This window comes from Sprattus sprattus (genome assembly GCF_963457725.1).
Source record: "Sprattus sprattus genome assembly, chromosome: 3".
In the NCBI taxonomy this organism is placed as follows: domain Eukaryota; kingdom Metazoa; phylum Chordata; class Actinopteri; order Clupeiformes; family Clupeidae; genus Sprattus; species Sprattus sprattus.
Genome location: NC_137922.1, coordinates 48133626 through 48160843, shown reverse-complemented (window position 1 = coordinate 48160843; position 27218 = coordinate 48133626). Strand labels below are relative to the sequence as shown.

At 43.5% G+C, this 27218-nt stretch overlaps 1 protein-coding gene across 1 annotated transcript; it reads left to right on the top strand.

Moving 5' to 3' along the window:
- The first annotated feature begins 216 nt into the window (after nt 1-216).
- col1a1b (collagen, type I, alpha 1b) lies at nt 217-26650 on the top strand. The gene is made up of 51 exons (XM_080835103.1): nt 217-418; nt 1900-2088; nt 2628-2647; nt 2888-2929; nt 3716-3808; nt 4910-4981; nt 5417-5461; nt 6160-6213; nt 6603-6656; nt 6923-6976; nt 7273-7326; nt 7422-7475; nt 7784-7828; nt 8038-8091; nt 9277-9321; nt 9678-9731; nt 10622-10720; nt 10821-10865; nt 11115-11213; nt 11510-11563; nt 11670-11777; nt 12101-12154; nt 12571-12669; nt 13189-13242; nt 13410-13508; nt 13707-13760; nt 14044-14097; nt 14400-14453; nt 14583-14636; nt 14997-15041; nt 15160-15258; nt 16109-16216; nt 16808-16915; nt 17216-17269; nt 17604-17657; nt 17995-18102; nt 18349-18402; nt 18810-18863; nt 19013-19174; nt 19624-19731; nt 20146-20253; nt 20385-20438; nt 20715-20822; nt 21030-21083; nt 21316-21423; nt 22556-22609; nt 22822-22929; nt 23097-23373; nt 23960-24147; nt 24423-24665; nt 25107-26650. Exons 1-51 carry the CDS (start codon nt 334-336, stop codon nt 25251-25253), a joined length of 4344 nt encoding a protein of 1447 aa, XP_080691229.1. The 5' UTR covers nt 217-333; the 3' UTR covers nt 25254-26650.
- The last annotated feature ends 568 nt before the right edge of the window (nt 26651-27218 follow it).

Here is a 27218-nt window from a genome sequence, read left to right as displayed (position 1 = left end):
AACAGTCCTCGTTAGCTCTGATTTGATGTAAAATTGTCCACGTTGTGAAGAGTACACGGAGTTGCACGACATGTTTAAAGGCGGCCTCAAGAGTTGGCGAAGGAGGGACTTTTCGACTTGTACATGTAAAAGTTATCTGGTACGCACGCAGCACCTCCCCAAAACATGGGCATATAAAAGCTTCGGCCACCCGTTTGTTAAAGCAGTAGGGAGTTTCTGATAGGGTCTGTATTGGAGTTACACAGACCGGACCCTACCGTGCATGACTGGTGCTTCAGGAAAAAAAACAGGATTCCCCTTGCCTCAAAGAGTCTACATGTCTAATATTTAGACATGTTCAGCTTTGTGGATATTCGGTTAGGGCTGTTGCTCGCCGCAACAGTACTTTTGGTGACAGCACAAGGAGAGGAGGACGAAAGTGAGTATAACTTTTGTTACGCGCTTTTGAAATGATGCTGTGCAGAAAAGACCGTTTGTGTGGGAAATGCGCTTGACAGTGGAATATGTGTGCTTAAGTTTTTCTCTCTTCGCATAAACCTGGCTCGAAAGATAACTATTTGTTCAGAGCATTTTTTTCGTCCCCAACTACTCCCACTGCTTTCGGCGTTCCATGGTGGATTCTCGCTTTTCTTTTGCCTGAGAGGCTGCGAGTCGATTTCTGCGTGCCGTTACTTGTTCTCAGCGCCTGCTACTCGTGCACGATTGATGTCCTGGAGCGAAGGAAATTCTCGCAGCTGCAGCAGCGTGAACGCGCTTCTCCAGGGATGCAAAGGGATGGAGACACGCCATAGATCCAACCATTTGACAAATCTCTGGACTTTTTTTTTTTTTTTAAAAGACGGCAGCCCTTTACTCTTGGAATAAAAACTTTTATCTTTAGAGAGGAAAAACTAGACCTCACAGGCCTTTGTCTGTTTCTGTGCTGAAGGTTTATAGGCCTAAACGGTTGCATAAAGACGACTTTAACATCTGGATGTCATCATCAAGTTTCTCTTGAAAAAAGAATATCATTAGGATTGAACGACTGAAGTTATCACATTATCTTAATTTGTCTGGCAGCATATTTGGAAACTTATTTTTTTTGTCAGTTCTAATTTTATTTGAAGGATTTTTTTCCGTTATAATGGAAAGATGTCGTCTGTTCTATATGGCACAGCTGAACGGAATATCTTACGTACGCTTTGCAACAGTCTAGACATCCTTTAGTTGCAAATCGATCCTGCGGCTGAAAATCATATTACGGTTCTGGGGCGCCACCATGTGACTGAATGTGATACTGCAAGGGTATTACTTGACCTCTGTAATTAGGCATGATGACGCCAGTCGAATTTACCCCCCCCCCCCCCCCCCCCCCTCGTTTCCTGAGAAAATAATGGGATTTCATTCGAGTTCAAAAGCACTCGATTTACCTGGGTTACGTTAACGTTACAGACATGTTGAATATACCTTAGTTTACCTATAGTTTAACTTTTTTTTTTTTTTTTTAAGTTTACCTATAGTTCACTGCTGCATTATACTTATTTTAAAGTGATTTTAGCGACAGTTTTAGGCGTTCATGTCAAGGCTCACTGCTCTCCTCAATCATATATGGTACTGAGGGAGAGGCCATGGTTGGCCTTGATCCTTGATTAACGTTACCTCCGTACATTTTTACAGGAGCCTGTTTAGAGAATCAGATTTACATTTGCTGTGTGTATTTTGGCAGTGTAGTTTTCACAATTGACACGATGTTTGAGGTCCGATTTCTCCGGTAATATAATCATGACATTCCCTGTTGATAATTAGCCTACTGCTTCACTTGTTATTAACCATCATATTAGCCTACTTACCTACAGTAAATGCTTGCAAGGTCAAACAGATCTCTGTCTCAAGTGCATGTTTTGCTGTTGTCCTGCGCAGGCACATACGGAAGCTGTACGTTGGACGGCCTGTTGTACAACGACAAAGATGTTTGGAAACCCGAGCCTTGCCAGATCTGCGTCTGCGACAGCGGAAGCGTCATGTGCGACGAGGTGATCTGCGAGGATACATCCGACTGCGCCGACCCAGAAATCCCCGACGGCGAATGCTGCCCCATCTGCCCTGAAGGTACAGCTGCCCCCCTCATGTCGACCTCAGCATCATATTCCCCACCTGCCCACCACCCGCCGCCCTAACGCTCCACCCTGCTCTTCTCCTTCATGTTCTCAGGACATAGACTCACACCGGTGCCCTCCCGGTGACCCAGACTTAGTCTGAATGCTCCCTCAGTAACCTGTCGGGAAACGAGGCAGGGTACAACCGCCCCCCCTCCCTTAAATAAGAATAAAGGATATCCCTAAGAGAAAGATGTGCACCAAATTCCTGGATTATGTTTGGATTGTTGCTTTACAGCCTGGATTGGACATAAAAACAATAGCAGGCTTATGGTTGCTTTGCCTGACCTGTTTAAAAAGCCCAAACTAACCAGATTTAAATGTAACATCTCATTCTTCACTGGAATGGTCTCCAATGAGAACCCATGCACATTTTAAACAGATTTTGTTATGACATATTTAAAGTTTAAGAACGCTGGTGGTTGATTTATTACATATGAGAACAGACTCTTTAATGACACTTTTCTCTTTTCCTTTTCATTCCCCTCACAGACCGACAGGAGGTCACAGAGGTTAGTAATCATGACATTGAACACAACCTTTAAACTATTCATTACCAACACATATACTCACACACACACACGCACACACACACACACACACACACACACACACACACACACACACACACACACACACACACACACACACACACACACACACACACACACACACACACACACACATACAAACACACACACATACAAACACACACACACACACTGAATGCTTTTGTTGGTTTCACCCTACAGCCTTCTCCTTCTCCTCCCGAGGACGGCGAGAAGGGTGACGATGTAAGTAACACCTCATGCTTTAATGTTTTCTAACAAAGAAAAAATTATCAGCTGTTCTTAACATACGGCGTCACTAATTTGCTGTGGAAGTCTGAGTACTAGATTCCTACTGGAGTAGTGAATAATAACAATAATAATAATAATAGATGATAGGTGTTGTTTTGATATTTAGTGTTTATCCCATTGGATTACACAGATTTCTCAAGATGAACTGAATCCATATACATTCTGTTTAAGTTCTGGACTGTTTTAGAATTAAATAGTTTAATATAAATACGCTCAATTTGAATGGCAATAGATTCATTTGCCAATGGTGATCACTCTACACGTTTACTGATGTAAACACTGAACAATCATGTCCATTCAGTAGTCTGGAATATGTTACAGTGCACAATATGAATTGTAATGATTGGAGACCCTTAACACAAAGATGGCAACATAATTATGTCGTTATGATTGACATTTTGACCTTTGACCTCTACGACTTGTTGTCTGTAGTATGAAGCTAATGTATGCAGAATGTGGAGAAATGTGTCAGTAATGGGGTGACCGTATGAAAGACGTGATGGTGATTCATACCGACGGACGTTTTGCCTTAATCTTACGTTATTTGTTTAGCGGTAGAATCACCTAGGCACTCTGTAGGAACAAAATAAAAGTGCTTGACACACTACATCTCTCTGATCTGACCTTCAGTGATGAGAAACTGTTAAGCTGGTGACCTCTAAGTGATGACCTCCTACCTGTCGCTTGTCTCAACTGCTCTCCCCTTTGTCTGCTGTTCAGGGCCTTCCAGGGGTTCCTGGTAACGATGGCATTCCCGGTCAGCCCGGTCTTCCCGGTCCCCCTGGGCCTCCTGGACCCCCTGGCTTTGCTGGAGTGAGTAGCATAACTCTCAGTATTAATGTCTTCTCCAAATTTGAGTTTGTTTGTGTCTGGGTGTGTGCATGCGTGCATGTGTGTGAGTGTGTGTGTGCCTGACGTGGGTGTGCATGGTTAAATGTGTGTGTGTGTGCCTGACGTGTGTGCATGCAAGTGTGTGTAAGTGGCCGTGTGTATGGAGAGACCCACAATGGGGTAATTCCATCTAAAGCTACAGGCTGTAGTCTTAAGTAAGTAGAAAGGTCATTAGAAGTTGTAGTAGTGCTATACAATGAAGGGACATCCTTACACACACACACGCACACACACACACACACACACACACACACACACACACACACACACACACACACACACACACACACACACACACACACACACATCCAGGTTCTGGTCTGGCACTGATCCATATTGCAGATGTCAGCGGCCATCTTGGTCTACATAGGGGTGTGAGCGTTAAAAAGGGTCACCGTTAATACTGATTTCTTATTGGTGGACAGTAAGCAGTTCAATACTCATGGAAATAGCAATCACCAGGAGTATTAGTTTATATTGATATAATCTGAATAGTAATGAATAGTAAAAATTGAAAATTTGAATAATTGAAAAAAAGGTATGACACGACTTATAACAGCATTAAGATATGGTGTCATAACCAGTGCTGGGATTCATGTATAAAAATAATGTCTTCACAAGATAAAATGCATCTTGCAAGTTCAGGACATAATGGCCCACTGGTAGACCTCACTGAAGTTCACCTCACTCTAGCATGTCAGGGTCAGTCACAAGGACAACTGTTTTATTTAGAAAATAGACTAGAGTTGGGTGTGAAATTAGAAATAGACTAGAGTTGGGTGTGAAATTAGAAATAGACTAGAGTTGGGTGTGAAATTAGAAATAGAATAGAGTTGGTTGTGAAATTAGAAATAGACTAGAGTTGGTTGTGAAATTAGAAATAGACTAGAGTTGGTGTGAATGTACTTCAGAGAGGGGTTCAGTTGAAATGAATAGTAATGTTATAATGTGTTAATACGGATTTGGAAGGCTTTTGAGTGTAAGGCCCTGTGTGTAAATATTGTGTGTTTTTATTCTCGCTAGGACTTCAGAACAGCTTCCCAGATGTCCTATGGTGGTGACAAGTCCAGCGGCCCACCTCAACCTGGTCCAATGGTAAGGACTTCTCTTCTCTCCTGTACATCAGTCCTTTCCCATATAATTTTGGTGTTGAGAGAGATGTTTTGAGTAAGTTACTAGGCTTCGCCTTGTATTTAGGGCACAGTGTCACCAGCTGAAGGTTTTCGAGTGGCCTTAGTCTCTTCACCCAGGCCTTGATGAAAACAGACAAACCAAAGTGGACTTGTTTACGTTTCTAGTACACAAAGCCGAATGTCTCAATAGCTTCCTTCAGTTTGTTGCAAGGATCACCATGTCGTTTTATTGTCATCGTTGGCCATGACTCAGTGAACTAATGAAAGATTCCCATCAAAATATACAATCAAAATGCTTAGGACAATTTTCTACTGAACATGCCCATCTCAAAGTGTTCCCCCTCTCCCCTCTTGTGTTTAACTGTGTCTCCCCCCCCCGCCCCCCCTTCTCTCATAGGGCCCCATGGGTTCCCGTGGTCCCCCAGGACCTGCCGGATCTAGCGTAAGTGTTTTTTTTCTCCCTGGTTTACTTATCTGCCCATTATTGTAAAATGTCCATCTCTAATAGACAAAACGATTCTAAGACTCCCTGCTTGCATTGCTTGTGACATATTAGATACCTTTGGCCGCAGCAAGCATGTGTGTGACAGTTTGAGACTGACCAACCATATAAGGAAAACAGATGAGACATGAGATAAAGCTTCTATGGTCGGAAACCAAGTTTCAATGGCAACAGCTGTCAGCCACGAGTAAACATATGTCAGCGTAATACGCAGAGTATTATAGTAATAGTTTTCACATGACAGGGTGCTTGTGCTGGTAGATTGTCCTGTAGAGCAGAATGAGCAGCAGCACTATGGAGACGATCTTTGTTGTGTATTAGCCTGCACTCATTATTAGCCCAGCCTGCACCCTGGGACATTTTGGTGTCATGTTTATACATAACTGCCATTTTAGCTCCATCTTTTCTTCTGCCAAAAGAGCACACAGTTGGATAACCCAAGAAATCAGAATCATATTCTCTGATTCTCTGAATTATTTAAACACAGTTTCCTGGTCTAGGTTTTCAGGGAAACCTAAGCAAATAGTTCCTGTTAGGATCATGTCCAGCCAGCTAGAGACACACCCAGTCTCACACCCAGTTGATCATTGATTTGTTGATGATATTGATTGATCTGTGATTGTCTTTCTTCCTTTCAGGGCCCTCAGGGTTTCACTGGTCCCCCTGGTGAGCCCGGTGAGCCCGGTTCACCTGTGAGTATGAACGTTTACCTGTCCTCAACTTACCTGTCTTTACATTACCTGTTCTCACCTTATTTGTCCTTATATTACCTATACATACATTATCTGTGCTCACATAACCTTACTTGCTGTAGTGTCCCAGATTGACTCATGTCACTTACTCAAACAACACTTCCTGCTCTTAAAGAGCCCACTCTCACCTAGTTCACACACAAACACACACACACACACACACATACAAACACACAAACACACACACACACACACACACAGAAGACATTTTCAAACACAGACCCTCTTTTCCGACGTCATTGCTTGTGGTGTTTGAGGAGCCCTGTTGCGATTGAATCTCAGTCAAGCCTCACTTGAGACTCTCCTGATTCCTAACCTCTGTCTCATAGGGTCCCATGGGTCCTCGTGGTGTAGTTGGTCCTCATGGAAAGAACGGAGAGGATGTGAGTGATGTTCCCCTGGCCAGAAATCACTTCTTTTAAAGATCACCTTCATGTAACATTGGTCTGAAAAACAGTGATTCTAATAGAGTGGGTTATGACCTTAAGTTAAGGGTGTATTACATGTCAGTTATGATCTTATTAAATATATTTGCTACTCATTATATACTGTTGTTATGACATTGGTAATTACACAGTGAGTATTTTTAACTGTTGAGAACTTTAATGTTGCTTATAAAGATTCTGATCTGATTTTTTTATTTGTTTAGGGTGAGCCTGGCAAAGCTGGTCGCCCCGGTGAGCGTGGTCCCTCTGGTCCTCAGGTGAGCATCACACACACACACACACACACACACACACACACACACACACCCTTTCTTTGCCTTTCTTTCAACACACACACACCCTCTGGACAGATACTTACTCAAATACACACACAAACACACAAGCAACCTCAGTCACTTCACCATTCACCGTGATCTATGCACTTCCCATAACCTTTAACAATTCCTCCAGCCTGATTGTGATGCCTGCTTTGCATTAAGGTCATGTTCTAAATGGCTGCCATGCAATGTCATAATATGGCCCTGTCCTAATTGCTCCCTTCTCTTCTCTGCAGGGTGCTCGTGGATTCCCAGGAACCCCCGGTCTTCCTGGCATCAAGGGACACAGAGTGAGTCCTCTTCCTCAGATATGACATCAGATGTCACAACCCCAGAGACGATGACCCCGTGACGTCTAACCGACGTTTCTCTTTTCTTTTCACAGGGATTCCCCGGTCTTGATGGTGCCAAGGGAGACGGTGGAGTTGCTGGACCTAAGGTACTGATCTGAGTCCAGTAAAATTAACATTATTATTATTATTGAAAACATTAACGTAAAGTCTCTTTTCCTCTAAGACCAAATGAGGATGTTCATCACATAGTGTTTAGACAGAGTCTGACTGCATATATCTCATTTTTGAGTAGTTATTTGTAGTAGTTTGGACAAGTGAACAGATCAAAGTAAACCCAAAGGGGAATCTGTTTGTCATGTTTTGGGGCTGAACAGCCATAGTTGTGGCGGTGTGAGCCCTCAGTCGTTCTCCATGCAGCTGACCTGATGGCTTCTGTCTCTGTGTTGTGCTTTAGGGAGAGGCCGGTTCCGCTGGAGACAATGGAATTGCTGGTGCCATGGTAACCTTCCCTTCCTACCTCTCTCTCTCTCTCCATGTCTCTCTGTCTTCTCTCTCTCTCTCTTTCCATTTTCTTTTTGTTTTTCTGTTTGTTGTTTGTCACTACTTCTTTCCCACACCTTCTCTCTCTCACCAGTGACAACGTAAAGCCATCTTCTTCTTGTATATACACCTGGCTAATGTGTGTGTGTTTCTGTCTTTCCCTCTCAGGGACCTCGTGGTATGCCCGGCGAGAGAGGTCGTCCCGGACCCCCTGGCCCTGCTGTGAGTCGAATTACCCACAATCCTCTCTGTGGATACACAAAAACTCACAAAAAAACGAATTTAGCATTTCACTAGCTGCATCAACATGGCTGCAACAACATGGCAACATGACAGGCAACCATTTAAAATAAATCACAAGCAAGACACATGGTGTAAGGAATTTAGAGTACATTTGGGAATCGCACACAGGAATGTAAATTAGTGGTGTTCATTCAGAAACACAGACTAAGCCAAAAGGGATGACATGAATAAGACTACAGATTAATCTTCAACAAAGAGCAGGGTGAGCAGAAATATTTCGGAAGGGAGTACCTAATATAGGTCATCCACCAGGTAAAGGTGTGCTGCTGAGATAAGCTTAGAGTGTTGTGTCTAGTTCTTCGTGTGCCAAGTAGCAGAAGGTTATTGTCATTTTGAAGAGTGCTGGTACAAAGCCAATGAAACGCATGTGCAAAAATATAGTACTATTTACACAAGTACATAAGATTTAAGTGCCAGAAAAGTAAGGTCTACAGCATAAGTGATGCTATATAATACAATATAAACAGTGATGGACAGTGGAGAGTTTCACAATACACAAAAATTATATTATTTCAACTATGCACAGAGGAGAAGTGGACAGAGTGAGAGAAAATGCCCTGTCTGCCCATTACATAAGTGGTTTAGCAGCTGACTGCTTTTTCTTTCGAATATGAGGAATAGGCCAGCTGAAGATTTTGTCAAAACTGTTGAACCCATCTTCAGCTTCAAAATCTATAGCGAAACTACATCAGCTTCCTGATAGTGATCACTGAAAGAGTATTTGAGTGCCTCCTGTTCTCAGAAAAAGACATATTTTAAATGGACGTGTCAGGAAAAAAGGAACAGGAATGTTTAGCCCATGAGCAACGACAGTGTGTGTGTGTGTGTGTGTGTGTTTCACTGTGACGACTTTTAGAAAAGGAAAGGAGGGTGACATTAGCAAGAGCTACGGAGGGAAAATCGTATAGACTGGAGAACTGAAGGATAAAACAGCATCCCTAAGATTAGCATTTTAGCATTTTAAGGCTTACTACTTATCATCGGCGCATGTCTATGTCTTAACTATAAAAGGTTTTGAGAGTCTGAGAGTGTGTGTGTGTGTGTGTGTCGTTGCCATCATTTTGTGTTCAGTTCAATAATCATTAGTTTGTTTGTTTATTGTAGGGTGCTCGTGGTAACGATGGTGCTGGTGGTTCTGCTGGACCCCCTGTGAGTATTTTCACAAACAACAAACAAACAACAAACTACACAACACATCAAATAAACAGCTCAGCAATGGAAGCATAACAAACCACTAGTCATTTTGTAGGCATGAATCATTCACACGACTGATCTTTTTGTGCATATCAACATAGCATAGTAGCTAAAAGCTATATGGTCAAAGCAACTGGTATCTAGTCATATAGGTCATGCTGTGAATTATGTTTACGTGAGTAATTTATATGAAGTGAAAGTCCACGTTTACTCAAGTCATACCCCATTTCTGATGCCATATTCTATGTAATATATATATATAATGTTCTAGTCGTTTTTACAGTCAACATTAATTTGTCTCATTGTTATAGGGACCTACTGGCTCTGCTGGCCCCCCAGGCTTCCCTGGATCTGCTGGAACTAAGGTAAGGTTTACACACAAACGCACACACACACACACACACACACACACACACACACACACACACACACACACACACACACACACACATACACACACACACACACACACACACACACACACACACACACACACACGTACAGACACATACCTCCTTTTATCCAACATTTGAAAGCCAACACTGATCAACTATAGCTATTAATCAACAATATAAACAATAGAAATACACACTATGACAAAAATGACCATTACACAAATCAACATTCCAACGGTATATATCAGTTCATTGGGATTGTAAACATGCAGACACACACACACACACACATTCACACACACACACACACACACACACACACACACACACACACACACACACACACACACACACACACACACACACACACAAACACACACACACACACACACACACACACACACACACACACACACACACACACACACATACACACACACACACACACACACACACACACACACACACACACACACACACACACGTACAGACACATACCTCCTTTTATCCAACATTTGAAAGCCAACACTGATCAACTATAGCTATTAATCAACAATATAAACAATAGAAATACACACTATGACAAAAATGACCATTACACAAATCAACATTCCAACGGTATATATCAGTTCATTGGGATTGTAAACATGCAGACACACACACACACACACATTCACACACACACACACACACACAACACATAATAATGCAACTACCAAATGACACACACACAGCAAGAGAAAGACCCCCCACACACAAACACACCAGTTGAAGCACCAATTGACACACACACACACACTCTTACAAAGTCTCCAGGTACACACATCTAACCCTTCTCTTGTCCCCCTGTTACCCTGCAGGGAGAGACTGGTCCTGGAGGCAACCGTGGTTCCGAGGGACCCGCTGGATCCCGCGGAGAGCCCGGTAACCCCGGACCTGCTGGTGCTGCCGGTGCTGCTGTGAGTACCACTCAGAAGTGCACAGAGATATGACCTATGACCTATGACTCTTGACCTCTTCACCTTGACTCAACACCTGATCTTTCTCTCCTCCCAACAGGGTAGCCCTGGATCTGATGGTTCTGCTGGTGGCAAGGGTGCCACTGTAAGTGTTATTTTCTGTTATTTTCTTTCTTTATATATATTACCTGTTATTCTTTTTTAATCATTTATTTTATTCAGAGGGCACCCCCTCACTAAATCAAAACTTAGAAAGAAGAAAAAAGACAAGATGATTTGGTTCTTTATGCTCTTCTAGCTGGAAGCCAGCTGTAATGGCAGCGCTCCCTGGTGGTGGTGCTCTGTGTGCATCCATTTTAATTGACTGTTTTCTCGTCACACATGTGGACTGCAGGGTTCCCCTGGTATTGCTGGTGCTCCTGGCTTCCCTGGACCTCGTGGACCTGCTGGAGCAGTGGGAGCAGGTGGTGCCCCCGGCCCTAAGGGTAACAACGTGAGTACCCCCCCTCCCCCCAATTTTAAATACAGACGAAGATTTCAATAGGTTTCAAAGGTGCCATAAGTTCACATCCAGTTTCTGCTGGTCAACATATCATTCTTAATGCTCATCACATTCAATTTAACATTCTTAACGCTAATCACATTCCAATTATAATCTAATATGCAATTCCAGGTGCCAGCAATAATCTCCGAAAATTATTATGATGAGTTAAATATGATGTGTGTGTGTGTCTGTGTGTGAAACCAAAAACTGAAACTGAATTGGTTGGGTTTGTTCTGGCCTAACAGGGAGATCTCGGTGCCCCTGGATCTAAAGGAGAGGCCGGTCCCAAGGGTGAGCCTGTGAGTATATTTACTTCTGATCTCACACTATGTCCCCATTTCAGTTGACCTTGATTTGACCTTGATGTTCCCTTCCTATGACCTCTCCCCCCTCCCCCCCTCCCAGGGCCCAGTTGGAGGTCAGGGACTTTCTGGTCCCTCTGGTGAGGAGGGAAAGAGAGGCGCTCGCGGTGAGCCCGGTGGTGCCGGTGCCGTTGGACCCCCAGGAGGCCGTGTACGTTGAACTTTATTTATCATATCTAACGCATTAAATAATCTCATGTCACTTCTGCCTGTGACACAGTGTACCCCAAAACTATGTCCTGCTCGCTCAGTCTACTTATACTCTCTTTTGACAAAAAGATTGTTTATTTCCTTGTTAGTTACTAAACTTCCACTGTTATCACTGTTACCAACGCAACCATTAGTATCTGACCATTTCTGATATTTCTGGGTAACAACAAATTAAAGTGTCTTATTATAACTGATTATGATTGATTAGGTATTGAATACTGATTGTATTGATTAGGTATTGATTGTATATGTTGTACCCAATAGGGTTCCCCTGGAGCTCGTGGATTCCCTGGTGCTGATGGTGCTGGAGGCCCTAAGGTTAGTTCAGCTGCCCACACACACACACACACACACACACACATATTTTGACGTACTTTGAGCTTAGCCAGTAGATACATTTAAGCATTATTGCATGGTTAGTGGGTACAGGATTTGAAAATATTAAATACATCGTAAAATATTAAACATTGTAAATATTTCAGTTTGTTTTTTTTTCTCACACAAATAAATTAACCTGTCTGAATAGATAAAGTAGCCCAACACTCCCCTCCTCTGAATTCCCTTACTGACACTGAATGGGAGCCGGTGCTGTCCTCGGTCCTGAAGTCGCTGACCCTTCTCACCTTAGTTGAGATGTCGGTAGGCTTTAGCAGGCATTAAATGCCCTGTATCCTTCTCTCTCTCCCACTCTCTTTCTCTCTCTGTTTCCCTCTCTCTCTCTCTCTCTCTGCCAGGGAGGACCTGGTGAGCGTGGTCCCAATGGCGCCGGGGGACCTAAGGGTGCAACTGGCGAGGGCGGACGTCCTGGAGAGCCTGGTATGCCTGGATCCAAGGTGAGGGATACATCAGTGATGACTTCTGACCCGCTACATCTCTCTCTCTCTCGTTCTCTCTCCCTGCCCATACATCTCTCTCTCTATCTCTCTTTCTCTCTCCCTGCCCATACATCTCTCTCTCTCTCTGCCAATACATCTCTCTCTCTCTCTCTCTCTCTCTGCCCATATTCTCTATCTCTCTCTTTCTCTCTCCCTGCCTGTACATCGCTCTCTGTCTCTCTCTCTCTCTATCTATCTTTCACTCTCTCTCCCTCTCTCCCCATACTCTCTGTCACTCTCTGCCTCTCCTATCTTACCTTCTTTCTCTCTCTGTCCATCATATATCCTAAACATCGTTCTCTGTTCTGTTCTGATAGTCTATCTTTGTCTCTCTCTTCCTCTACCTCCTAGCATTTTATAACCATATCTCTTCATCTGTTTCTCAATCCATCCACTCTTGCTTCTTCAGTTTTTTGTCGTCTTTGATGTGCTTGAATCAGAGTGTTTTAGCATTTATGTCCTCTTTCTGCCTTGTAGGGTATGACTGGTAGCCCCGGTTCTCCTGGCCCTGATGGCAAAGCTGGCCTTTCTGTGAGTACAAACAAATAAAACAATCACCATAGTAACTCACATTCATAATAGAATGATGGAATAATTATTCTTCTGCTTTCTGGTACTATTGTATACCTCTCATACTGCTAATGGCTCTCTTACATGTATTCTGATTGTTTAAATTCCCCCTTTCCACTCTCTGATAGGGTGCCTCTGGACAAGATGGCCGCCCCGGACCCCCTGGCCCTTCAGGATCCAGAGGTCAGCCTGGTGTGATGGGATTCCCCGGACCCAAGGGACCTGGTGTAAGTTCCAGCTAAGTCCTTTCAAATAAGATTAAACGTCAACCATTAAGTAATTAATTTGTTTTTCTATATATTAGTTGTATATATATTTATGTACACATATCTAACCATAATCTCTGCACTATGTTGTAAGGGCATGTAATCTCAGCATGTAATCCCATACTCTGGTGTTTATTCTTTTCTTCTGGTTGTCCTTAGGGTGAGTCTGGTAAAGGTGGTGAGAAGGGACCCGCAGGAGCAGCTGGTGCTGTTGTAAGTGACCCACCTCCATATTTATGATGACTAACATGACCAGATAGGGCTCCCATTAGTCAAACCATCCTCACAATATACTGTTATGCACGCAAAGCAAGTAACAGAGAGGTTATTACATAGGGACATAAGGTTTAAATGCAACGCAAATCAATTTTTGTTAACAGAGAGCTTATAACATAGGAATATAAGGTTTTAATGCAACACAAATCAGCACAGCTTCATTGTAATTGGTGTGATTGGTCAAAGTAAAATATGTGGTTTGTTTCCTTTTTCTTTCAAGGGTGCCCCTGGTAAAGATGGTGATGTTGGAGGACCTGGAGCACCTGGACCTGGTGTAAGTATGTTTTATGGCTATGGAACCCTGCTGCCGGAAATGGCACGGCCATTTGCCGTGGTAGCAACCATAATAATTACACAACCATAAATATGAATCTAAAGTAAGAGCATATATCGACTCTCAACAGGTATGGTTTGCATACCAAACAGACTCAGAACTGGTGTATCAGCACATCCTGAAATGATCTATCGCAAATGTGAATTCAAATGTCATAGTACATTCATACTGATGATCCGACCCCTAACAGATTATTGATTATTGTTGTGCTGATGTCACTCCTTGTTCTTGTTCCTCTACAGGGACCTGCTGGAGAGAAGGGAGAGGGGGGTCCCTCTGGCCCACCTGGATTCCAGGTAGATACATTGCACACACACACACACACACACACACACACACACACACACACACACACACATGTTGTTTATTTAATGCATGGGATGTTTTCTCCACAACTAAGTGTAACCACTTGTTTTCTTTAACAGGGTCTGCCTGGACCTCAGGGTGCTACTGGAGAGTCTGGCAAGCCTGGTGAGCAGGTGAGTGCTCTAGAGAACCCGTCCCTTCAGCAACACACACACACCCACACCCACACCCACACCCACACCCACACACACATACACACACACACACACACACACACACACACACACACACACACACACACACACACACACACACACACACACACACACACACACACACATACATACATCACACTCTCTAAAGAATCAATCATGTTAGCTTGTCTCTGATGACTTATATTATGTTTTGACTGCCAAATCTCTATGCTCCCTACTCTATATTTCGGTTTACACTTATAGATGTCATAAAATGTGGCTTCAAGAGTATTTTTTTCTGTGAACGGAAGTGAAACTCTTTCTCTCTTCCCCACACAGGGTATGCCTGGTGAGGCTGGTCCCTCTGGAGCTTCTGGACCAAGAGTAAGTGACTCCCCCAAATTAAATTCACACCCCATCACCCCAAAATGACCTTACGTGCCTCCCGTGAAAGATGTACCTCAATGCTGACAGGGTGCTTTCTGTCCGCTTCCTTCCCCAGGGAGACAGAGGCTTCCCTGGAGAGCGTGGTGCCAATGGCGCTGCTGGGCCTATGGGAGCTCGTGGTTCCCCTGGTGCCGCTGGTAACGATGGTGCTAAGGTACGTTAACAGGAAAAATGCAACGGAAACAATGAAAGGTTATGGTTTAAATATTAAGTAGACACTTTCATGAAAAGTGACTCACAAATATTCATGTATATAAATGGAAAATTTGAACAGTTTCAAAAGCATATATGTGACAGGATGACTTTGAACTGTGTTTAAGCATCCCACATGCAGAGAGCAGTTAGCGCTATGCTAAACCCTTAAGACCATATACTATACGAATCATTATACATAACTTCCTCATAACTTCCTTTTACGATACGTGGATTATTTTATGTCTTTTAACTCAGGCACTGCAATTCCACCTGCCTTTCTCTTTACATGCCGCTCTCTTTATCTTTCTTCCGCTGATAGTTTTTATTTCTCTGAGGATAAGCTGCTGACTCACTTTAGGTCCCCAGTAACTAGTCTGTTTCCAGGTAGTTAGCGTTAGCACATCGCTTATTAGCTTGGATGCTCTCTGCTGTCCCTCCCTCTGGCTCTCCAATATGTTTGGATTATTAAGGGGGCTCTTACTCATCTCTCTCTGACTCACTGTGTCAGGGGCACTCACACCTCTGTGCTTCCTCTCTCTACCCCATAGGCATTCTTCCCCATAACCCTTTTTAAAACATTCATTATTTTTTTGTTTTATTATTTTACATTTTTTTAAGCATTTTTACATACATTTTACATTACTTTAACACCCCTTTGCCCTCCCTCTCTGTCTCTCCTGTATGTTCTGTTTATTTCGGTTGCCCTTTGACAACCCTTGTCCTCGCTCACTGCCTCTTTCCAGTATGTCATGATATGACATTTGTTTGCTCTTTGATGACCCTTCACCTCTCTCTGCCTCTGTCTCTAGGGTGAGGCTGGTTTAGGTGGCGCCCCCGGTGGCCAGGGACCCACTGGTATGCAGGGAATGCCCGGAGAGCGTGGTTCTGGTGGTATGCCCGGACTCAGGGGAGAGAGGGTGAGTGTGTCCACCACACATACCCCAAAATGAAAGCTGACTCTGGACCTGATAAGGCTCTGATCTGACCAGAGTGGTTCTGGAGTTAGTGGCAATGAATGCAGGTTGGGAAGGTTACATTTGAAGGTTACAAATTAGTTACTAAGTACCCTGTAATGAGTAGTATAACTATTTTAAATACTTAATCAAAGTAATGTTATGTATTTGCTTACTTTTTGATTGGCAGAGGAGATGTGGTGTAAATCCAAAGAGAACTATTCAAAAACAACCCCTTAAGTTTTAACACATGCTGCCAAAGGAATATAGCCCGTCTTGACGGCAAAAGGATGCAAAGCGTTATTTTACGTATAAGCCATAAAGCTTTTTACTGAAAAGGATATATTCGGCTAGCCCAGAGATATTCTACATTAGATGTGGGCCTGTGGCTAAGGCTAAGGCTAGCCCAGAGATAGTCTACATTAGGTGTGGGCATGCGGTTAAGGCTAACACTAACCCTATAGTCTACATTAGGTGTGGCACTGTGGCAGAATGGTAACCCAAAGCTGGCGACATTATGCTATTGCTAATGCTTTCCCTCTTCCTGACTCTTAGGGAGAGGGTGGACCCAAGGGACCCGAAGGTGCCGCAGGCAAAGATGGCTCCCGCGGTATGACTGGTCCTCTTGGACCTCCTGGCCCTGGTGGTGCCCCTGGTGAGAAGGTGAGGGCACGGACAATGTTTTCTATGTTTATTGTTTGTTTTGTCTATCCCTTAGTCAATTTTGATTTTAATATTTCGAAAGGAAATGAGCATAGCATATCTTGATGAAAAAAAAAATAATGTAATTTGCATTTTTTGCTGTTGCTGTTGTTATTTTCAGATTAATTAGTTGTCATTTCAGCTGTACACCAGAGTCCATGTACTAGTGGACACCAGATAGTCAACATGCTAGCATCAGACTATCATCCTTTCTGGGTTTGTTTTTCACCTGTGCTTTTTTCTTCTCCTCCTGTGTAATAGGGCGAGGGCGGCCCTGTCGGACCTAGTGGACCTGCTGGTGGTCGTGGTTCCCCTGTGAGTACTCCTCTCCACCAGGCTTTACTCACAACGTCCTGTAGTTAATTTGACTAGTTAGCAGATCGATCAGCTGGTCATTATGGCTTACATTTCATTTTACATTTCGTCATTTAGCAGACACTTTTATCCAAAGCGACTTACAAGGATGTATACACAGTTTACACTGATGGCACACTGCCCATCAGAAGCAATTAGGGGTTCAGTGTCTTGCTCAGGGACGCTTTGACAGGGAATCGACCCATACATGAAACATGGAGATTTTGACTTGTAATGTGTTGTTAGCCTATGCTTGAGACTGGCCTTTGACCTCTTTCAATCTACTCACTCTTAGGGTGAGCGTGGTGAGGGTGGTGCCCCTGGACCTGCTGGATTCGCTGGACCCCCAGTGAGTACACCCCAACCTTTCAGCCCCAAAGTCCGCTACAAAATGAGATGCTAACCTCTTTAGTAATGGAAAGCATAATTTCTGCTATTGGTCTTGTTTGTTCTGTTGCCCTGTCCTGCTGAATGAGGTTATTATGAAAATTCTATTTACCATCAAAGTTCTTTATTGCCTCTACTACTGCTACTACTACAGCTATTCCACCACCAGTACTAGATTCTGTGTAAAATAATGGTAATACCTTTGTCATTTTTTACATTTCAACCTGACCTGGTGTTACCTAGTGATGAGCCTGTGTAACATGTCCACTCAGCTCGTCCTCCTCTGTGTTGATGTGTAGGGCATGGATGGTCAGCCTGGTGCTAAGGGAGACAAGGGAGACACAGGAGCCAAGGGAGATGGAGGCGCCCCTGGACCCGCTGGAGTTGTTGGAGCTGCTGGACCTCAGGTAAAGGACTACATTACCCAGACTACATTACATGCAGATGAACATTTACAAAGGAATTATTATAATTATTATTAAAATTATTATTGTTATGTTTATAGTGCCTTAATAAAGATGTATTTGTGTCGTTTTAAGCACTTTGAGCTGCATTGTTTTGCATGAAAGGTGCTATACAAATAAAGTTTATTATAATTATTATTATTATTATTATAATCTTTGTGTTCATGTTCATGTTTACCTCTACCCCAGGGACCTGCTGGTGCTACAGGAGCCAAGGGAGCTCGTGGTGGTGCTGGTCCTCCTGTAAGTACCTCCACTGTCTCTGTCCCTGGATCTCTATCAGGTTCAGATACTCCCATATCAACTCAAAAATGTCATGGTTCACATACAGCAACTGAAAGTAAGAAATCTGGTCCTGATGTAACATGTGTTGGCTCAGTGCTAGATCAAGGCCAGATTGATTTCACTGTCTGTCGCTGTTTGGGCCCTTATTCCTCTGACGTTGATTAGTGATCAATAGTAATTGATGATGATAATTGATCGATGTCACGATGCACTTTCATTGATAATGAATACATAATTTTCAATGCTCATCAGGGATTAATGATCAACATTTTTTTTCAGAACTTTTTCAGTAGTCATCTGAACAATTTTGAGGTGCATGGGTACTGGTTCAGAAACTCACTCATGGGCTTTTGTGTTTTTGACAGGGTGCTACTGGATTCCCTGGCGGTGCTGGCAGAGTCGGACCTCCCGGCCCCGCTGTAAGCCTCCTTAATGACCTCTTCCAATCACTTAATTTGTTTATTTGTTCTGGATTCACCATCCACTGATGATGCTTTCTCTAAATCTCTGTATTTCCATGTTTTTTTCCTTTCTCTGTCTCCATCATCTCTCTCTCTCCCCCCCTTAGGGTGTTGGTGGACCTCCTGGCCCCAACGGACCTGCAGGAAAAGAGGGACAGAGAGGCAATCGTGGTGAGAAGGGAGCCGCTGGTCGTCCAGGAGAGGTCGGCCCTGTCGGAGTTTCCGGACCTAGTGGAGAGAAGGGTTCCCCTGGCAGCGATGGACCTCCCGTAAGTATCCTCCTCTGTTACTGCAGGTTCCAGACTGTCACACACACACCACTGGTGGTTGTTGTTAAACTTTCTATGAAGTGCCCTAAGGTAGTATGGACTAATTGTATAGTAGTCTGCACGTCATACTTAAAACAGCAGCAGTATGTGTTTATATATTAGTACAAGAATGTGTACTTTGGGCTAAAGTTTTGATTATCAGTGTGTAATAAGTTGTATGTACATAAGAGGTATGCAGTATTATTAATTACTGTCCGAAGTTACCTGTAAAAGAAGAGTTCATATAGAGTGGGTCAATGGTCCTTGCTATGGGTACACACACACACACACACACACACACACACACACACACACACACACACACACACACACACACACACACACAGAGTAATGTGCCCAGCCACTAGCAGACATGGTGACCAAAACTCTGCTGAATTTCTTTCGCACAGGGTCCTTTGGGAACATCTGGACCTCAGGGTATTAACGGAGGACGTGGTATCGTTGGTATGCCCGGACAGCGAGGAGAGAGAGGATTCCCAGGACTGCCTGGACCTGGAGTAAGCACATCCATTGACTTCCCTCACCTTTTCTGTTCTGCTCAGTGGGGGGGGGGGGGGGGGGGGAATTCAATTAAATTCAATTTTAATTAATAGAGTGCCAAAACAATACAATTGTCTCAAGGCGCTTTACAGAGCCCAGTGCCTGAACCCCCTTAAAGAAATGTGAAACCGTTATGCCCCAGAAATGGCATTTTGCGGACTGACTTCTTGCCATGTGCAGTTGCCCGTCAGGGGAAGCAACTCATAATGGTCACTGCAAACAAAACAAAAAAATGTATCACAAGACATTCCAGAATTGCTTTGTTCAAGTCTTATAGCCAATCTGTCTCTCTGTCCAGTCTTTTTGTTCCTGGTTTGCTCAGGTAGCTCTTCCTCATGAAGTCATACCTATTCTCCCTCTTCCCTCGCTAGGGTGAGCCTGGCAAGCAGGGACCCGCTGGACTTTTTGGCGAGAGAGGAGCCCCAGGACCTCTGGGCCCCTCTGGACTGACTGGTCCTCCTGGTGAAGCTGGCCGTGACGTAAGGAGATCTCTCAACACACACACACACACACACACAATTTTAATAATAATTTTAAACACAATTTAAAAATAATTTATAATTGTAGTGGAACGCTCTTACCACCCGCTCAATGTTTTCTGCATATACAGGGATCTGTTGGTAACGATGGTGCAGCTGGTCGTGATGGACCTGCAGGCCCCAAGGTACAATATCATCTTCCTTCACCTTCTGTTGCACAACAGGAAACACTCTCGCGTCACTTCCTGTAGTTTTCTCAACATGCAAAGCATGTGGACTTCTTTACAGGAATGGCAGCTATCTTATGCTGTACCTAGTTATGTCCCTTTTGCCTATACAATGCTTTTAACGGCTATTATTATTATGTATTTATTAAATATTTACCCTTGTTTGCATTCAAGGCTCCATGTGAATAATAATCCCTCATAATATCCTGACTGTCCTTCCGCTGTTCGCTTTAGGGAGACCGTGGTGAGACTGGCAATGCTGGTGCCCCCGGCGCTCCTGGTACCCATGGACCCCCTGGGCCCCTCGGACCCTCTGGCAAGACTGGCGATCGCGGAGAGGCTGTGAGTACCTGAAGTCACCTCTATCTGATTTGTCTTTGTTACACACATGTGTTGAAGTGTTTTTAAGACTGAAGGAAAATACATCTGAAAAACATTACACTGTTATGTAGAGAAGAGAAGACTCACATCTTATCTCTCTGTCTTCTTATGTCTTGTTTTTATATTTCTTTATATTTCTTGTCTCTCTTTTTTTCTCTCTCTATTCAGGGTCCCGCTGGTAATGTTGGTCCTGCTGGTCCCGCTGGAGCCCGTGGTGCTCTTGTAAGTCAGCATTTGACACAACCTTCTCAAATAAACCACCATACTTTAGATTCAGCATACTTTAATGTGTTTTTATATCACATCTTTTTCTCTCTCTCTCTCTGTGTCTCTCATTTTCTCTCGCTCTTTCGCTCTCTGTCTCTCACTTTTTCTCTGTCCCTCTTTCCATCTCTCTCTCTCTCTCTGTCCCTTTTTCCACCTCTCTCTCTCTCTTTCCCTCTCTCTCCTTCAGGGCCCTGCTGGTGGCAGAGGTGACAAGGGTGAGGCTGGAGAGGCTGGAGATAGAGGCCATAAGGGACACAGAGGATTCAGTGGAATGTCTGGCCTGCCTGGACCCGCTGTGAGTACAAACACACACACACACACACACACACACACACACACACACACACACACACACACATTAACAAGAGGATCAGATGCAGGAGAATCAGTTCACCTTGACAGGCAAAGAGAAAATTAAAGGATAGAAGTGAAGAGAAGAGAAGAGGGAAGGGGAGGAGAGAATTGAAGAGGAGAGAGTCATCAGGACGTTGGTCACGTGCAAGCTCATAAAGGCATGGCGATTTCAATATTGAAAAAGGAAGGAACTCTTAATCATTTTTGTAGATTCTAGGGGCTCGTAGAGTGGGGCTGTAAGACCCAACAATGACGTCACACTTGCATTAAACTTTAAAATGTTGCAGGTAAATAATGATTTATGATTAAGTAAGGGATAATGTATAGAACGCAGGTCATTGTCGGGAAAATAAGCCCCGACAGGGCGAACAGCACCCCGACGCGAAGCGAAGGGGTGTTGATTCACCGTGAAGGGGCTTATTTTCCCGACAATGACCGGCGTTCTATACATTATCCCGCTTATTATACGGCTAAAACTAAAAAAATTACTTTACACAGTGTGTCTTTTACAATGTATTTGTTTTTGTTACTATAGCCTACGTAGTGAGGTTAAAAAGCAGAGAAATAGTTCGCCAAAGACGTTGAACTTCAAAGACAGTTGAACATTCTGTAGAACACAGCTGCTCAACCGTCCGCTGAAACTCCCTTGATAAGTTACCGTACTACTTGCGGAGTGCTACGAAAGATGTGAATCAGAGGCAAAAAGGCCACTTTCCTTGACAGCGGTCATTAACTGCATAGCAACGGTCAGTTATCGGAAAATAGTTGACCGCAGAACGTTGGGAAGCCCCATTCAAGTGAATGGAGCATTCTACAGCATTAAGAAGAGCCGTGTAATAACTAAGTTTATCTTATAGTTTACATTCTTAAATTTTCGATAATTTGACGTTATATGTTGCAAATGACACAGGTCGCTAAATTCTGCTTTGAGAAGTAGTCATAATGGACATAGACATTAAGAGTCATAATGGACATAGACATAAACATACACATAAAACAAAGATACTCTAATTTACAGGCTTAAGGGTACCCTTGGTTCTTATGTGTGTAAATTTGTATTCTATCCCTCATAGGGTTCTTCTGGAGAACAAGGACCTGGCGGAGCTACCGGACCTGCTGGACCCAGAGTAAGTCTGACAGACCGTCAGTACTACACCCCAGTGACAAATAACAAATCACTGACAAATCACTGAAACCAATGGCCTAATGCAACACATGTATACTGTCTACTTGATTCATATTTGCACTGAAATAGGCAGGTTTCTAGTGTTTTACATGAGTGCTAAACTGCAAAGATATAAATAGCATCACCTCGTGACAATTATAACCTGTCTCACAGGGACCTTCTGGAACCAATGGCTCACCAGGAAAGGATGGCATGAACGGTATTCCCGGACCCGTTGGACCCCCTGGACCTCGTGGTCGTAATGGAGAGATGGGAGCCGCTGTAAGTGATTGACCCATACTCAAAGTTATATTGTTATATATTTATATTGTTATAGTTATCGTTGGCAGACCTTAAATCCTGAAAATGCCTGGCTCTGTTGATTCAACCTGATGCTGGGTTTCACCCCAACCTTTCCAACCCTTCTTCCATCCTCTGTTCACCATCAGGGTGCTCCCGGCACCCCCGGACCCCCAGGCCCCCCTGGACCTCCCGGTTCCGGCATGGACTTCTTCCCTCAGCCCCAGCAGGAGAAGGGCCCAGACCCCATGCGCAGCTACAGAGCCGACGACGCCGGTGCGAACCGCGACCGTGACCAGGATGTGGACACCACCCTCAAGACCCTGAGCCAGAAGATCGAGAACATCCGCAGCCCCCAGGGAACTCAGAAGAGCCCCGCCCGCATGTGCCGTGACCTCAGAATGTGCCACCCCGAGTGGAAGAGCGGTGAGTGACAGCTGGCCCTTGACTTCTCTCCCTCTCTCCCTGCTCCACCCAACTCTCTCCATTTCTCTCTCTCTGTCCCTACCCCCCTAACTCTCTTGCTTTTTCCCTATACCTCTCTCTATCCCTCTCTATCCCTCTCTTTCTCTTTCTCTCTCTCTCTCTCTCTCTCTCTCTTTCTCGCTCTCTCTACCTCCAGTCCAGAGTTTCTCAGTGGGGCCCAATTACAGTACTCAGTAAAGTAGTGTACAGCAATAGCCCTCTCATACCTCCCACAATCCCCGTCTTTCCCTTCCACCTGCACCCCAGCCCCTCTTTCTATCCTTTATACTAAGCTGGCCTCAAGCAGATAGGTCTCACTTTTTGAGGTGGGTTCTTTTTAAGGTTTCTCGCTATCGTTAATGGTGCTACACATCACTCCAGTGGTGGAGTAGGGGATGCATTTTGCTCAATATTTGATTGCTCCTTTACAGTTAAATGAATTACTGGCATAAGATGTATTTGTGCTCTAAGTAGTATCCATATGTCACGCTGTGAATGAGGGTTGTTAATGAGCAATTAAACTTAAGCTGGTTTTATGTCCCGATAGGATTCTACTGGGTCGACCCCAACCAGGGCTCTCCTCTTGATGCCGTCAAGGTCTTCTGCAACATGGAGAGTGGCCAGACCTGCATCTCCCCATCCCAGGCCAGCATTCCTCAGAAGAACTGGTACACAAACAAGAACAATGTCAAGAAGCACGTCTGGTTCAGCGAGTCCATGCCCGAGGGCTTCCAGGTAAAGAACAGGAGACTGTTGTGTGGGACGTTTAAATGATCAGTGTTAGAGGGCATTTTAGTGTTCAATTACCATGCTGCATCCAAACTAGTGCAGTACATTTATACGAAGATGTTGTGGGATACAAAAAGTTATGGTTTACAAATGAATGTGCTAAGTTGAGATACTCATTTACTAAGTCTACAAATTATTGGAAAAAATGTCTGAAGACAAGTTTATTACTACTTCTGGGTATAAACCATCAAATGTTTCCCACCTTTTTTCTCCGACTGTAGTTCCAGTATGGCAGCGATGGCTCTGATCCTGAGGATGTCAACATCCAGCTGACCTTCATGCGTCTGATGTCCAACGAGGCATCCCAGAACCTCACCTACCACTGCAAGAACAGCATCGCCTACATGGACCAGGCCTCTGGCAACCTGAAGAAGGCCCTCCTGCTGCAGGGATCCAACGACATCGAGATCAGAGCCGAGGGCAACAGCCGCTTCACCTACAGCGTCATCGAGGATGGTTGCACGGTCAGTGGGCCTTCTCTGTCTCCTTTCTCTCTCTCTCTCTCTCTCTCTCTGTCTCTCTCTCTCTCTCTCTCTCTCTCTCTCTCTCTCTCTCTCTCTCTCTCTCTCTGCACAGTCAGTGGTCCTTATCTCTCCATTCCTTGAACGTGTTTTCATTCTAGGGATAAGGGGACATTTTTTTGATTAATTTCTTAAAGGACCTAGTGACATGCACCATAAAATGTTTTCTATGAATAACATGAACTTATTATATATTAATAGTTTTTTGTAAAAAGGGTATTTTTTATAAAGGTGTGTGAATTTTGGCATCCAGGCACAATTAAGTTGTTTGGGTCCCTGCATGGCTTTAAGAAAAATACAAATGAATTTAGGTACATTTAGGTCCTGGTTATGGTGTAAATCTGTTGCTGAAAAACTTACATGATTTCTTTGCTTCCACAACAGTCACACACTGGCACATGGGGCAAAACAGTCATTGACTACAGAACAACGAAAACATCTCGCCTGCCTATCATTGACATCGCTCCTATGGACGTTGGTGCTCCAGATCAGGAATTCGGTGTGGAAGTTGGCCCAGTGTGCTTCTTGTAAAAAGAGAGATCTGGACATGAAAAAATTGTTTTTTTTAGCAGTCATCTCTAAATCTTCCTCTATGCATTAAAAAAATCGGTCCACCTGCTTCACACTACATTCCCGAAGACAGTGTTTCAACCTTGAAAAAAACTTTCAGCTTTTTTTGGGGGCTTTTTGGTTTTGGATTTTTTTCGAGGACCACTACAGCATCCAGCACCGACACCAAGGACACTCAGAACTTTTTGTTTTGTTTCAGCTGACAACAAGAAAATAATATATACTTGTGTAAAGTGTACCCTGCCTGCCCCTCTGGAGTTCCAAAAGAGTGAAGAAGAAAAAAAACAAAAAAACATCGAAATGAAATACTGGTGACTTTTTTTACCACTGCGGAAGGACAATGAAAAACAAGCAAATGCTTTGTACCATTTTCTGGTGATAAATAAATTTCAAAAAATGACAGCTGAGTGTCTTGTTGTTGTGCCTACAAGGGGACAAAGATCCAGAAAAATAACATTGTTCTTTGACAAAGTTGCGCAGGTATTTTAGTAGAAAGGGAAGAGTTAATTGTTTTGCTACCTCAGTAAAGGAGACCAGACAACACATGAGCATGCACAAGACAACACAAGAACTTTGTCACAAACCCCCAAAGGGCAGGTTTACACTTTGACACAAGTAATATTTAACGAGGAAGAACAAAAAACATCAAAAAGAGCAACAGCTGCAAAAAGGTGCTAGTTCCTTTAAGGTCATAGCGGTGGTGTATTACTGATAGCTACTGTGTGGACATCAACCAGACCACTTGGTGCTAAATGTTGATCGAATGTTTTGCCTGCCATTGAGTGCAACTTTTTTCTTTTCTTTCAATGTCGACCAAAACCACTGAAACTGAGCAGGAAGAGGTTGCTGTGAATGTGAAGCATGTTTTCGTGTCTAATGCAGACCAAGCAAGTGGACTGGTTTGTCTCCCCTCCTTCAGTCCCCCCCCCCCCCTTAAATGTTCCTTTCTGCTGGTGTCTGTTTCTGCCTCCTCGCCCTCATTTAATGGTTGCTATTTTTCACCAAATCATCCTCCTCTGAATGTTTTATGTTTTAGTTTTTATGTTTGTTTGATTATTTTTTTTTAGAGAAAGGACTTTTTTCTTTTTTACAAAACTGAAATGAGGCAGAAATTAAAACAACAAAAAATGCAAAAAAAAATCACAGAAACAGACACCGCTGTGATTTCTCCCCAGAGAATTTGTACTTATTTTGTACATGTATGATAATTCAAGATGTTTTTAATTATTTTGGATGCTGAAATAAAGCATGTTGAGTGATAAAACTGAATGACGGTACATGTCATCTTGACTTCCTGCCCCACCAAATCTTTCTCTAATACTACAATTAAACAAACTCGAATGCTTTCACGCAAACAATCATTCTTTTCCATGTCTTTCTTAGACTTCAACGGTAGTTTGTGGTTGCACAGATAGAGTTTGTGGCTGCGCAGATAGAGGGATTGTTATTGTTGTACTTACAGTACATTCACTTGTATTCATTGATCATACACTTTCATCCAAAGCCACAGTAGCTAGTTTTTTTGTTAGCTTAGTTTTGCTAGCCAGATTTGTTAGCTAGTTTGTGAGCTCTTTGGATATCAAACCCATGCTGTTATCAGCCAATTACTTACCAATTAAGCTGCAGTTGTAGCCATACATATAACATAAATGTAAATTGCAAATGCAATACATTTTTTCCCCCTCAGAAAAACAGCAAATTCCATACTCTAAAATGATACAGTAATAATTTGTTTGTGCCAGTAACGAGGTCGGGAGTACTAAAAAGCCTTTAAGTCTCACCACTCGTTTCTTATTTCTGACTCAAAGCATCCCAATGATGGTCAGGCTGATTTGTGTTTATTCTGACACTTCCTGTCACCGTTCAAAGAAAGCTACAGGATTCCTCAGAAAACACTTCCTGTCCCATGCAAAATATTGGGCAGGG